Below are 14,027 nucleotides of genomic sequence, written 5' to 3'. Positions count from 1 at the left end.
CCAAACACTTAAAAACACTCACAGAATAAAAAGCTCAATGGCATCAAAAGAATTTACCAAAGCAGCAGGACAGGGGATGAGCAAAATATCAACCTGGGTCAGTATGAAAAGCCTCCCTAAAAAGAAAAGTCTTCAGTTTTCTTCTAAATATCAAAAGGAAAGGAGCCAGATGTAGCTTCTCCAGGAGCTGGTTCCATAGGTTTGGGGCCATCACGGAGAAGGCCCTGCCTTGGATGGAAGACTTTTGGGCTTCTCTCAGGGTACACATACAAAGCGGCCCAGTCTGGGAGGATCTAGTGGGTCAAGCAGATGACATTGGGGTCTGATGCTGTGACAAGTAATATAGTCAAGCTGTGGAGTGCTTTATATGTCAGAGTCAAAACCTTGAACCTGATCCAGGACACAATGGGTAACCTGTGCAGGCAGGCCAGAACTGGAGTAATGTGCTCAAATTTGTTCACACCAGTCACCAGTTTGGCCAGTGTGAGGAATTGTCAAGCAGACAAGGTGTAGAACCTTCTTGAACAAAGTTCTGACTGCTGTACTTTAAGATTGTTTTTTCAAACATGTGCAGTTTAAAGCCTTCTTATTAATGTTAGATATATACATTTTTTAAATGGTTTGAGTGGACAGAAGGATGTTAATGTTAGTACACTCAATTAAATGTATTTGAAAGAAATTATTCTGACAAATCTGAGCATTGATGAAGGCAACACAGCTGCTTGGGGAGTGTGGTATGAAATTTCTCTGGTTTGTATGACGTGAAAGATCCCAAGTTAAGCACTTTCCACTAGAGCAAGGGACTCCAAAGTTTTGAATGTGAGAGCCACATCGTATATTTTCCACATTTTTGAGGGCCTAATCTTTTCATTTAGTGCCTGTACACTGTCATTTCAATTGTATATCCTGATTGCATGTGTGATACTTGGTGTGTTTTTTTCCCTCTCTGCAGCTGTTTAAAAATGTCTGTGAACGAGGCCGATGGTCTGAGAGGCTGATGACTGCCTTTAACAGCTATAAAGATGGTGATACCAATTCTGCGGTTGTTCAATATCTTTTGTTGGCAGAACAAGGCTATGAGGTTGCTCAAAGTAATGCTGCCTTCATTCTTGATCAAAGTAAGGGATTAGGCAACTACTGGTACTGACTTGGTGTGGATTAGCTATAATCATTGTTTTAGCACCCAAGCATCTTCAGAGGAGTTGAGTATGCTCAGAGTAGAAAAGATGACATGAAATAACAAAATTATTGACAAGCCGCTTTATGTAACTTTATTGCAGAGTAATCTTTATTGTAGAAGCCAAAGGGCAAGACAAGACAAATACATTCAGAAACAAATCAGTGCAGTAATGCAGAGCTCAGTTTTTAAATCCTGCATGAAAATACTACAGGGAGAGAATTCCATAATGGGAAGTCTGATGAAGTGGACTTGTCCACAAAAGCCACGTTAAAATATAGCATTAAAATATAACAGTTACTCTCCAAGATGCCAAACTGTTTTTTGTCTTTATTTTTTGCTTTTTCTTTTGTTTTTGCCTTATATTCTAGCACAAACTAACACAGTTACCTCTTCCAAAACTACAACCTTGGGAAATAGTTTTATTTATACAGTACTTTTAATCATCCTCTTCCTCTATCTCAGACTGCTCAGCGCAGGGGACTAGCAATCTTGCGTAGGTTATATGGTGAACTGGGCATTTGAACATTTTAAAAGAGGCAGAAAAACACTTTGGTGAAAGACAGAAAAACGCAGTTCACTGTGCTGCATCCCAAATTGCCTGGTGTCTTAGGGACCTAGTACAACTATCTGGCTTGGCTGTGTATAGTCTTCCGCCATGATCTCTTATCTGACAGGTTCATTTGCAGGCAAGACTGGTGTTGGTGAAGTGAATGAGAGGCTGGCCTGGTTTCTGTGATCCACTGGGTAGAGCAGAGTTGGGTGGTTTTGCCTGTCCCCCTTCTCAGTGTTACTTGACAGAATAACATTTGAATAAGTTGAAAGACAGTTTCAGTTTTAGGGATCTAAATTGGTGTCTGAATTGTAAATTAAACTTTTTTTGTTAATTGCAGAAGAGGCCAGCATAATAGAAGAGAATGAGACATATCCCAGAGCCTTACTGCACTGGAATCGAGCAGCCTCTCAAGGTTAGTCATTGTTGAAATTTTTCTGATTTCTAGGCAGTGGCATCTATGAGGCTCTGTAGCAGGCGTTGCCTGAACGGACTGGTGAAGGGAGGAGGGAAATGCATTGTTGCTATACAGATTCATTTATTAGAAGCTGAGGATTGTATTAGCATACGTGGCTCTTCACAGAGAAGTACATGTCTTGTATTGTACCATTTGAAACCTCTTTGCTTCTTACTCATACTTCTTCAGTAGCTTGAGCAGAGTATAAGCAGATCTGCGAAATATGTACTAGCGAGATGAACAGTTGTGTCTATCATTGTTTCTTTGTCTAATTTATCGAAAATGCAATTGCTAGTGTGGTAATTTATGCTGAGACATTGGACAAAATTCTGTTGGTGTAGATACACCAGCGTAAACAGCATTCGGTTGCTAGGGAAAAAATGTGATTCAGATGCTTCCTGTCCTACTGTTTCAGGTTCTGATCCTCTCTAGATCTCCCTTTTGCCCTGTGGAAACCTTTGATAGCCTCAGGACAGTGGAGGAGGGGAAGCTTTTAATAGACAAAAATCACTGCTACATTGCCACCATCAGAATCAGGACTGCTGTTGGCACAATGGGGAGTAGAGCACAAACATTCAGCACGATGCTGAAAATTCAAATTCTTTCTGCAGCAAAAATAAACCTTATGCTGAAATGAAATACATATGCACTTTAACCTACTGTGTCTTCATAGAGCTTGTTATTTTGCTGGTAGGTTATACCGTTGCCAGACTGAAACTTGGTGATTACCATTTTTATGGTTTTGGCACTGAAGTTGATTATGAAACTGCCTTTATTCACTATCGCCTGGCAACAGAGCAACAGCACAGTGCCCAGGCTATGTTCAACCTGGGATACATGCATGAGAAAGGGCTTGGCATCAAGCAGGTAAGCAGAGCTTGAAACATAACTTGTGATTATTGTACATTTCCAGCAGTGCAACCTTCATCCCAGAAAGCTATAGGAATCTTCCACTTTCTACACTCTGGCACTTAAGACAGGAATGGGTATTATGTGACTTTGGATTACATGCAAGACCTGCCAAAAAATACTACCTTTTTTAAAAAGAACTGTAGCCATACTGCTCATTGGCTCTAAGACACAGCAGCCCAGTTCCCAAGCACTTTTCCAATTTATTTCCAGCTATTTTGTACTTCAATCCCCTTGTTTACACTTAGTCAGTACTTGCTGATTTTTCCAGCATTTCTTTTTATCCAGAATTATATTTTACCTTAATTGATCTAGGAAGTCTTCAGTCAGACTGACTACCTCCATGTTATTTCTCCCTGCAAATGAATCCAGAGCTACTCAGGCCAATAGAAGACTTCCTAAGTCATTCAGGTCTATTAAGGTAAAGAGTTCAGATTTTTCATGTAAATTACCACTATACTGAACAACTGAGTATAAAAGAAGTGCATCAGGTATTTTTTAAAACTTCCATATAAGTGGAAAATGTAGACAGAAGATGCAGCACTTTTTTTCAGCAGCAGATCATACCGCATGTGTCTGTGCTATTTATATGAAGAGGAGAATTTTTCTTCGTGGCCTCTGTGAATCACACCCTGGGTGATCCGCGCCTGCGCTGGAGTCTCATTGGAAGTTTCTAGAGTTTCTGGAATAGCAAAAAACAGATTAGAATAAGGCCCCTCCCCCATCGTATAAGTACCTTGGCTCCAAGGCTCCCCTTTCAGTTTCTTTCAACTACCACATTGAGAGCCTCATACTTCTGCTTCTGTGAGTAAAAGAGAGAGTTTATTCTTGATTCCTTCCTGTTATCAATCTTTTTTCCTTTAAACTTTTAGATCAAATTCATTATCCTCTTTTCTACTTTGCTCAGCCTCCCGCCGCAGTCCCCCCCCCATCATCATTTTTTTCTCCTCAAATTATTTTCTCCTATTCATGGCCCCTTTGAGCCCATTTAAACACTGCATGGTCTGTGATAACAAAACACTACTCTCCGACGGCCACGCCAAGTGTCTTTTTTGCTTGGGAGAGGCACACCAAATGTCCTCCTGCCATTATTGTAAGAACTTCAAGTGCAGAGCCCTCCGTTCTCGCTTATCCAGATTAAAACTCCGTCTTTGGGAACAATCCCTTCAACTTGACCAAAATGGCCCAACCTCCTTGTAAGGCCTCCTCACAAACCAAAGCAATGAAGAAGGCTCTTTCTGAAGCCTCAAAACAACATCTATCGACCACACCATTCCACTCCAACGATCCATCCCATTAGTCTAAAACTTCAAAACCCCAATATCGACGCCTTCCACTAAACGTCAGATGTCCACTGAAGCCTCTTCGGTTCTGGAGCCTTCTCTGCCTAAAAGACCTCAACAGTATAAATCTAAAGCTACAGTCATTTCTCAGCAGCCTCAACAAACCACTGAATCAGTCTCTATTGGTTCACCTTCTGACGATGAGAGAATCCCCTCTCATCAACCCTGCTCCCAATCACCGGAATGGGATGACAGAGTCTATCAATTAACATCTTCTCCTCCCAGTCCTCAACACTCTGTTCTTTCGAGCAACCCTTCTGTATTTGCTTCACCTGATAGGATTGACTCCAAACAACTAGAGATCATACCTTATTCAGTAATATCTGATTGTCCACCATGACCGTCTCAGAGGCATTGGCCCCAACAGTCCATGGAGCTGTCTATTTCATCACACATGGCTCAGACCCGCATTCAGCACTCTGACCGGATTGCCATTTGCCCCACCAGTGCTCAACGGGACAAACCGCAACCGCCAATCAGCCAGTTGCTCTCTCGGCCATACCCTTCTCATGGCAGGCCTCGATCTCGACAGCCATTGGTGTTGAAACAGCCATATCACCGTGACCCACATCAACTCCAACTTGCTCCCTGCCTGACACCTAAAAGACCCAGGACAGTCGAGCAATTTTCTTCTACATGCGAGGCTTTAACAGCTCCAGCCTCCCGATATTTTCCCGCTAATCCAGACAAGGGAAAGCTTTCCTCTCACTCGGCATCTCCAGCATCTATAGACTCCACTGCTTTACCATCTCATCAACGACCTCCGTTTCGACATCACTAAGACATAGGCTTTGATATTAATGATCCTTGATATCCATCCTGATCCATGGACACTCGTTCTGTTCTTCTATCTATCTATTTATTTATTTATTTTATTTGTATCCCGCCTATCTGGTCAATCGAGGACCACTCTAGGTGGCTTAGAGTGTTCTTCTATCGACACACAATTTCCATCACCCGATAGAACCAAGCCATCACTATGACCCCGAGTTCAACACTGACGTTCAGCCATATCAAACGACGTCCATGGACACTTGGATGACATCTCTTGATATCTAAAATCCTTGACACCGACAAATGCCCATGGACATACCACCTCCATTGACATTGTGCCCCAAACGTCAATACTATGACACTCAACCTATTGACACCGAAGTCGATCGACAATCCATTGACTCCCAACGCGATCCCAATTATTCCGATCATGGACCCAGACCTCAGAGGCCGTCGGTATTACTTACCTCCCCAGAATCTGACCTTGTCGATGACAACCCGCCATCACCAGCAGAAGACTTCCAAACTTACGCCCAACTTATGGTCTGTATGGCTAAGTCTCTCAATCTCCAAATCCACTGTCCTTTGACAGAACCAGCCAATCATCTATATGATCCAATCTCTAAAGATACAACTACTCCAGTACACATCTCTATGCTTCCGTCTCTACTCAGCACCACTCAACGATCCTGGACAAAAGCAGCCTCTTCCCATACTATGTCTAAATGAATCGATAACCTCTACTGAGTCCATGATCCTGGAGCTCTGTTTCTTCAAAAACAACCAGCTCCAAACTCTATTTTTGTCAAAGCCTCAAAGTCCAGATCTCAACGTCAACAAACCCTCATAACACCAAATAAAGACAGTAGAAGGATTGACTCAATAGAAAGATGGTTTTATTCATCAACAGCGTTCACCATGCATATCACTAACTACCAGGGAGCCATGGGTGTGTATCAATGTTTCCTTTGGGACAATATGTCAACCTTTGTTGAATCTTTAGGTAAAGGTTCCCCTTGACATTTATTCCAGTCGTGTCCGATTCTAGGGTGCGGTGCTCATCCCTGTTTCCAAGCCATAGAGCCAGTGTTTGTCCGAAGACAGTTTCCGTGTTCACGTGGCCAGTGCGACTAGGCATGGAACACCTTTACCTTCCCACCAAGGTGGTACTTATTTATCTATTCACATTTTACATGCTTTCGAACGGTTAGGTTGGTAGGAGCTGAGGCAAGCGACAGGAGCTCACTCCATCATGTGGATTCGATCTTACGACTGCTGGTCTTCTGACCTTGCAGCACAGAGGCTTCTGTGGTTTAACCCGCAGTGCAACCACGTCCCTAATTGTCGAATCTTTACCAGAAGATAAAAAAGCACTTGCCCAAACCTTTCAACAAGAAGGACTTTCCATTGCCGAAAAAAAGATGCTTTTTGCTAGGCACCTGATAGATGACACAGCAAAGTCAATGGCCACTTCAGTAGCCTTACGACGTTTCTCTTGGCTAAGGACAGCTGGCCTTGCTGAGGATGCCCACGCATGTATCGAATTCCTTCCATTCAACGGGGCAGGCCTCTTTAATGCTGAAACTGATGGTATTTTGGAAAATGTGCAAAAGAAAAGATCAGCAGCTAGACATTGGGGAGTTTATCCATCTTACCAACAACGCCCCCAACAAAATCAGTGGCGATGACCATACAACTCATATCAAAAATTCCAATATGATCCTCCAAAACAAACATCTTATACATCCTCTTTCAGAAATCAAAGAAATAAACTCCGCCAACAACCCATTACTAGGCGCAACGACCACAAGCCCAAACATCACATTTGATGTTCCCATGACTGAGATTGCACATCACTCCACCCATCCTGCCCTCTGGAAACACTTACCTGTCTGGGAATCCATCACTACAGATGCCTGGGTACTGTCCATCATCTGCAACAGCTATGGCATCCATTTCTTCCAACTTCCTCCAGCAACACGTGTCATCACTCCACCAACTCCAGTCCTACAAGAGGAAATAAAAAATTTATTCCTCAGAGATGCCATACAACCCGTCTCACAACACAACAAAGGGTTTTTCTCTCGCTATTTCACTATACCCAAAAGGATGGAGGTCTTCGCCCTATCTTAGACCTATGTGAGTTAAACAAATACATCATTACCACAAAATTTCATATGGTTACCCTCGAATCAGTTCTCCCTTTACTCTGCAAAAACAACTGGTTCACTGTCATAGATCTCAAAGATGCATACTTCCATATTTCCATACAGATACCCACCCGCCTTCCCCGCAATGGTCACTAACACTAGTACTGCAACAACTTACTAAAGCTCCTTTGAAACCTTTAGCTTCAACTGATTTACAGCTACTTACCTTTAAAACAGTTTTCCTCGTCACCATCACTTCACGAGCTAGTGATTTAGTGGCCTTACATCACGACTATCCTTATTTACAGTTTTTCCCGACAAAGTCAAACTATCCATGGATATTTCTTTCCTCCCCAAAGTCGTATCTCAATTCCATCTCTCTCAGCCATTCACTTCACGTATCAGCCAGCACGCAAACCAGTCCCAAAGGTGATTCACCCTCACTCCACCAGAGCAGTGACGACCTCTACGACATTCCTACACGGCATACCCCTTCGAGACATCTTCGCCTCTGCCACCTGGGCATAGCCATCCACTTTCATTATACACTTGATCCCCGGCAGAAGTCTGATGTGGCCTTTGGACATGCTGTTCTATCCTCTACCTTGGTGTGACACCCAGCCTCCGGGTAAGATAGCTTTTTAGTCACCCAGGGTGTGATTCACAGTGGCCACAAAGAAGAATGACAGGTTACCCACCTGTAATTGTAGTTCTTCGAATGGATCTCTGTGATTCACACATCCTGCCCATCCTTCTCACTGTCACGCCATTCTGCTTAATGTAGCAGAGGTTGACACAACTGAAAGGAGAGCCTTGGCGCCATATGAGGGGGAAAGGGCCTTATTCTAATGTGTTTTTAGCTACCTCAGAAGCTCTAGAACTTTCCAATGAGGCTCTGTGAAGGTGCGGATCATGCAGGGTATGAATCACAGAGGTCCACTCGAAGAACTAAATTACAGGTGGGTAACCTGTCGTTCTTCTTACAAGTTTGTGTTGTATACTTATCTTTCAGGCTGCTGGCTAGACTGGAATTCAGCCTTTGGCCTGGCTGAGATCACATTCCCCTGATTTAAGTTGTTCTTCTGAAATAAATACATTGACAAAGGATAAAATGCATACACTTTTATTGTTAAAGTTGACACCAACAGGTTCGTGTTAACTCCTTTCTTCTTTTCTGAATAGTGCTTTGAATATTTGTGTGTATCTGTTGCAGGACATTCATCTTGCAAAACGCTTCTATGACATGGCAGCAGATGCCAGCCCAGATGCTCAAGTTCCTGTTTTTCTTGCACTCTGTAAACTAGGAATCATTTATGCCTTGCAATATGTGCAAGAAACCAATGTAAGTAATGCAGAGAGAAAGACCACAAATGGGCATTTATCATATCAAATAGAGATAATTGAGCAGGTGTTGCTGGTGCTTTGTTCCTATATATCTTGGCCAAAGGTGGATGAGTTTTGAGTTGTCATACACACTGAGAGTGCTTGATCTGAATTGCTACAGGACCAACTTTTATGAATTTTTAGAGAAACAATTAGGAAGATTTTAGAAAGCTGCTTAGATTTAAATTTGAGATACAGGTTCCATGTAATATCTGTCTGGGAGTGGGGCAGTATATACATGCAAAAAGAACTTTCCAGGGTTCTTGCACAGGTACCAGACTAGAGTCTAATGAATAATCTAGAACAGGACACCAGGGTAGCCTGGGTTGTTCTCCTGCAAGACTGCTAAAGGTAGGATTACCTATCAAACATGCTTGAAATGACCTTAATTTGTTCATATAAAGGACCAAATCCAAGGCAACTTCTTAATTGTCATGGTTGTGCTACTACTATTACTATTTTTCCCAAAGTAAAAAGCAAAATGTCTGTTTCTGTTTAGATCAAAGAGGTGTTCTCTCATCTTGACATGGACCAGCTCTTGGGACCTGAGTGGGACCTTTACCTGATGACCATCATTGCTTTGCTTTTGGGTACAGTAATAGCTTACAGGCAGAGGCAGCATCAGGCAATCCCTAGGCCTGCAGGGCCACGGCCAGCCATGCCTCCCCAGGAGCCTCCCCCAGAACATCAGGCACCACAATAACAGAAGCACTGGGTCTTGATGAAATGAACTGGATATTCCAGCTGGGACTCTTTGTGTGATTTTATGACACCAGATCAGATGGCTACATCTGCGAGAGAAAGCTAAAGAAAACAAAACCATTGCATTCTGAAAGCTGTTTAGAGCTATGCCTTTTTTCAGGGATATGCCTCTTTCTTCAGGATGGAGTTGAACGTTATTTCAGTGCCAATGGAATAACAAAACAGCTTTTTTGTTAAACAGAAGTGCTCCACTTCAGAAATGATGCCTGCTGTATCCATATTGTTCATTGCCCTTTTCAGTTGTTCCTTGGTAGTTTAAATATCCTTTCGCTTACAACGTGGCCTACACAGAAAGGAAAATATAGTGAAGCTTGATACAAGAAGAGCATGTTTGTGTTCCTCCACTAAGTAAAAAAAGCAGCACTCCTCTTGAAGAGTGTTTGCTACTGTGAACCTGGTTAACTTTTTGGCTCTCCCAATATGTAACTCCTTTTAAGTAACTTCCACCTTTGACTGTCTATTTGAATGTTTTAATTGGAATATGCCAGTCATAAGAAGTAGAAAAAGACAATCAGTAAATATGGTAAATATATCTCTTATTCTCCAGGGGCTGTATTTAACCTTGCTCATTTGGATTGATTCTTTTCCTGTAAGTACAATTTAGAAGCGTGAATTGCATATTTAAAACAAAACTTTAATTTAATGAACTCCACATTGCGGAATTAAAATTTGCTTTAATAAGCCTATCTACAAATTGTAAGATTTCCCCATTTGAAGTACACAAGACAACTTCCTTTTCTCGGTTGTTTCACAAATGCACTATGGTTAGCCAAACAGTGGGCAGGAAAAAGAGCCCTCAAAAGGCTCCCTTTTGGCAGTTTCCCCTTTTCTGCTGCATTCTTAGTGAGGTAGTGCTGGTTACGCTTTCAGTTCATCATGACAGTTTTAACAAGACAGACTTGTCCAATCCTGTTTTCATAGTGGGACAGGATTGTACCATTATTGGTTATTCCATGTCATTGCAATCTTATGTGGCACAGTCTCAAATTTTTGTTGCATGCCATCTGGAGTGCAGACACTAAATTGGCATATTTTGGCCTGTTCCGTGGTATTAATTAATAAATGTCTCACCGTTTGGACTATACTAGTCTGGCTGTATAATATCCGGTGCCAGTCATTATTTAGTCAGAGAACCCATCATTTTTATGCTCTTTAAAGGTGACGGCAAGATCTTGAAAGAGTGGAGAGAATCTCTGAACCTTGATGTTGCAAAGCAGTAGTTGTCTGCTGAGTTGCACTGGAAAATGCATGTGGAAATTTCTGTTTGCCATGTCACTAAATCAGCCATAACAGCTACTAGACTGTGTGGCTTTTTGTGGGAGAGTTTCTTTTGTGTGACTACTCTGCATAGATAAGTTTTCTGACTGAATGCTAAGACAGAGATGCATTTGATTTTACTGTTGCACTAAAAAATTGCATCAAGATCCAGACCCCTTGTTTCTAGAGCATGGTTGAATAAGATTTTAATAGTTTTTAATGCAGTGTGGTTTTTCAGCACTCTTTAGACATTAGACCTCATTTGGTGCATTTGAGAGTGATGCAGTGGATCATCGTCGTGCACCCACAGTGTTTGTTAGTAGATCAATATTTAATTCATAGGTGGAAAAGGAAAAGTCTTCTATGAAAAGAGGAGACAAATGGTGTGGTTCTGAAATGCAAAGGTATTGTTAAGCAGGACTGTTTCCTCTTTGTCCTAAAATATGTGGGAAGGGCTTCTAGCAGAAGGACATTTTGTAGTCTAACGACAGTATTATGAAGGAGGACAACCTTGTAGGAAGTCTTAGAGCTCTTCAGAATGTATAGATAGGATGAAGATCTTTTAACTGAAATAAATGTACCCAAAAGAAAGGTAACCAAAAGAAAGAAACAGCTCTACTGAAATACTTCATAATACGCCACAGTTCAGAACAATGTGAGGGGACAGAGATTTCTTTGACTTTTCAATTGCTCCCAAAGTTCTAGGATAAATTTCATCTGTGAAAGTTGCAACTATGAAAACGACTTAAGACTCCAGAATCAAATAGTTCTCCTCCACTTTTCATGCATGTGTTATTTGTATAACCTGGTGTAGATGGAAATCTATAAATTATTCAAATTACCATGTGCAAAGGAAATAACGGAAGTGGTGTAGTTATATGATGAAGTATGGCCACATGCCTGATTGTGTGATCAGACCTCACTGCATCAACACAACTGCTTCCTTAGTTTTGCTTGTGGAACTACCTGGTAGAATAGTATACTGGGGTCATTTCAGTAACATCTAAGCAGTTGTACAGTTGTCCTTATTCCACTGAGATCGAACTTCACTGTCTCTAGTTGGCAGATATTAACTATGTAGTTCTTCAAACAAGTCATGCATTTCCAGAGTTTTTTCCCTCTGCCGTGACATTTATTTCCTACTAGGGCATGTTCAAGGATTACTGTTTGTATTCTTGCAATATGCTTCATCCATTTCAAAACCAAAATGGTTTATTTTCTGTTTTATTGCCAGCAGATGTAGCATGCCATCATCTGCACTAAAACACTTTGAGATATAGACAAACCCTCCTGATACCTTTCCCCCAACTTTTAAATAATTTCTCTCTTTAAAATTCAAAATAAATAAGTATTTCTTCTTGGGTTTTCTAATTATTTCAGTAGTATCCATTTGGACCCTATGTACTAGATTATGTCAGAAAACATCATGCTAACTCAGGGATTTAAAAATGAAGAGTGAGTTTTCTAGATTATCTGCCTAATGTTCTCTTCCATTCTGAACTTGGCTTCTAAAATTTCTTTAAAGCTAGTATTCATCAGTATAAAATTGTTTGTGCTTACTTAGTGCTAGGAAAATAGATTTTGATTTATAAGCTTTGGTATATGGCGTGATTTCAGCAACCATGTGTGGACTAAGGAAACACTTTATGAGAAGTAAGGGGGACAAGATTGGTCTAAATAATCTAATCAAAATAAATTGCTTGATTGAAATTCTAATTAAGATTAAAAATATTCCATGAATAGAGGCTATGTAATTTAAAATGGTATATTTTACTTTAAAAAGAGAGATGTTTGATATTTTTCCAAGAAGGATTAGAACTCATAAGTGACTTGGTTCAAGATGTGCTAAAACTATCCTAATCCATCTCTCTTCTAAAATTTTATTAATCCACCAAATATTGTGAACATGGACAGTAGCATCTTTCAGATAACAGTTGCATACTGTGTTGATGAGCTTTCCATACCTGAATATAAGTAGCATTTTCCATATATATGAAAACATTTGTCCTGAGATGTGCCCATTAAAAATGACTGTGTTTGTGTGAAGAGTTTGATTGAATCTTTGAAACTATTAAAGCAGGAACAAACTGGTCATTTTAAGTAACTGGATGTTTCACAGTGTACTAACATCTCTTAAGTCTTGTAGGTTCTGTCTTGGTAGCTATCACAGATGGTCTTAACTTTGTTAAAATCTGTTGATCTGTTGTCCATAATGTGGCTGTGCATATGAGAATATTTCACTGCTGTGATAAGAATTCCTGATGGAGCAAAGTAGGAGGGAGGGGAATTTGCCTTTAAGAGAGAATTCTGGTAAAGATGAGAACATTGAAGGGAAGTCCCCAGCACCACCACATCGGATTTACCAAATAAATGTACAGCACTCCAGCTAAAAGTAGCCCTCATTTTGGACTGAATTTCATTGTCTGCTACTCTAGTGGCTCCCATAGAAATGAATGGGAAAAAATAGCTGTGACTTGGTACGTGATTTAAGCATGAAACAGTGTGGTGTAAAATGGCATTTCAAGTGGTTGGTATTGTGTGTAACAGTCACGAGCACTTGCTTACACAGCACCAATGTCATGTACCTCCAGGCCAGAAATCTCTGGAACTTCTAACTAGTTACATTGAAACTTAAATGGCAGTTTTGTGTATATTCGCTTGGTTGTATGTCCCTTTGAACACAACAGTACTAAAGATGTGTATGTCACTCTGCAAGTAATGGTTGACTGAAGGTGGATTGCAGGCAGAACTTGCACCCTGTTTGCTGTGTCAGTAGAGGGTCAAATGTCTATATATAAAACCTAGGCTGTAAAAATGGAAATCTTATGTATATTAGGTCTTAACGTTCTAAAGAGGACACAATAAAATAGAATTGTTCCAGATTTTTTTTCAATAAGTAAATACAAATTGGGAGATGCAAATGAATAAAAAACAGTGGAGAAGGCTAGTAAAAAAGAACTTCTTCGGTCTCACATTGGCCTGAGTCACTAAGAGCATATGAGAAGTTTTGTGTATTTTATTTTGTATTTAAGATGATGCAGTATAGAGGCTGGAGAAGTGTAATATAACTGTAAACAAATCCTGTTAATAGAAAGATGTACAGATTCATTTTGTACTATATCTTGTTAAATAAAGATGCTACTTTTGTGATTGGCCAGTAAGGCTGTAAAAGAACTTGTGTCTTTTTCAAGCCTAAAAGGAGAACACTGGTATTTCTGACAAACTATGATCCATGTAACTAAACAGTAAGTTCACCCATCAC

General features: G+C 40.7%; 1 protein-coding gene across 1 annotated transcript in view; it reads left to right on the top strand.

Moving 5' to 3' along the window:
- SEL1L (SEL1L adaptor subunit of SYVN1 ubiquitin ligase) overlaps window positions 1–12,494 on the top strand; it is a 44,108-nt gene extending 31,614 nt beyond the window's left edge. Inside the window, exons 17-21 of the mRNA XM_020777776.3 lie at window positions 953–1,118; window positions 2,071–2,145; window positions 2,882–3,054; window positions 8,577–8,705; window positions 9,246–12,494. Coding sequence (XP_020633435.3) covers window positions 953–1,118; window positions 2,071–2,145; window positions 2,882–3,054; window positions 8,577–8,705; window positions 9,246–9,449 — 747 coding nt within the window. The 3' untranslated portion in view covers window positions 9,450–12,494. The remainder of the gene's footprint in view (window positions 1–952; window positions 1,119–2,070; window positions 2,146–2,881; window positions 3,055–8,576; window positions 8,706–9,245) is intronic.
- Window positions 12,495–14,027: the final 1,533 nt, after the last annotated feature.

This window comes from Pogona vitticeps, chromosome 1 (assembly GCF_051106095.1).
Source record: "Pogona vitticeps strain Pit_001003342236 chromosome 1, PviZW2.1, whole genome shotgun sequence".
Taxonomy (NCBI): domain Eukaryota; kingdom Metazoa; phylum Chordata; class Lepidosauria; order Squamata; family Agamidae; genus Pogona; species Pogona vitticeps.
This window is presented reverse-complemented; position numbering and strand designations above follow the sequence as displayed.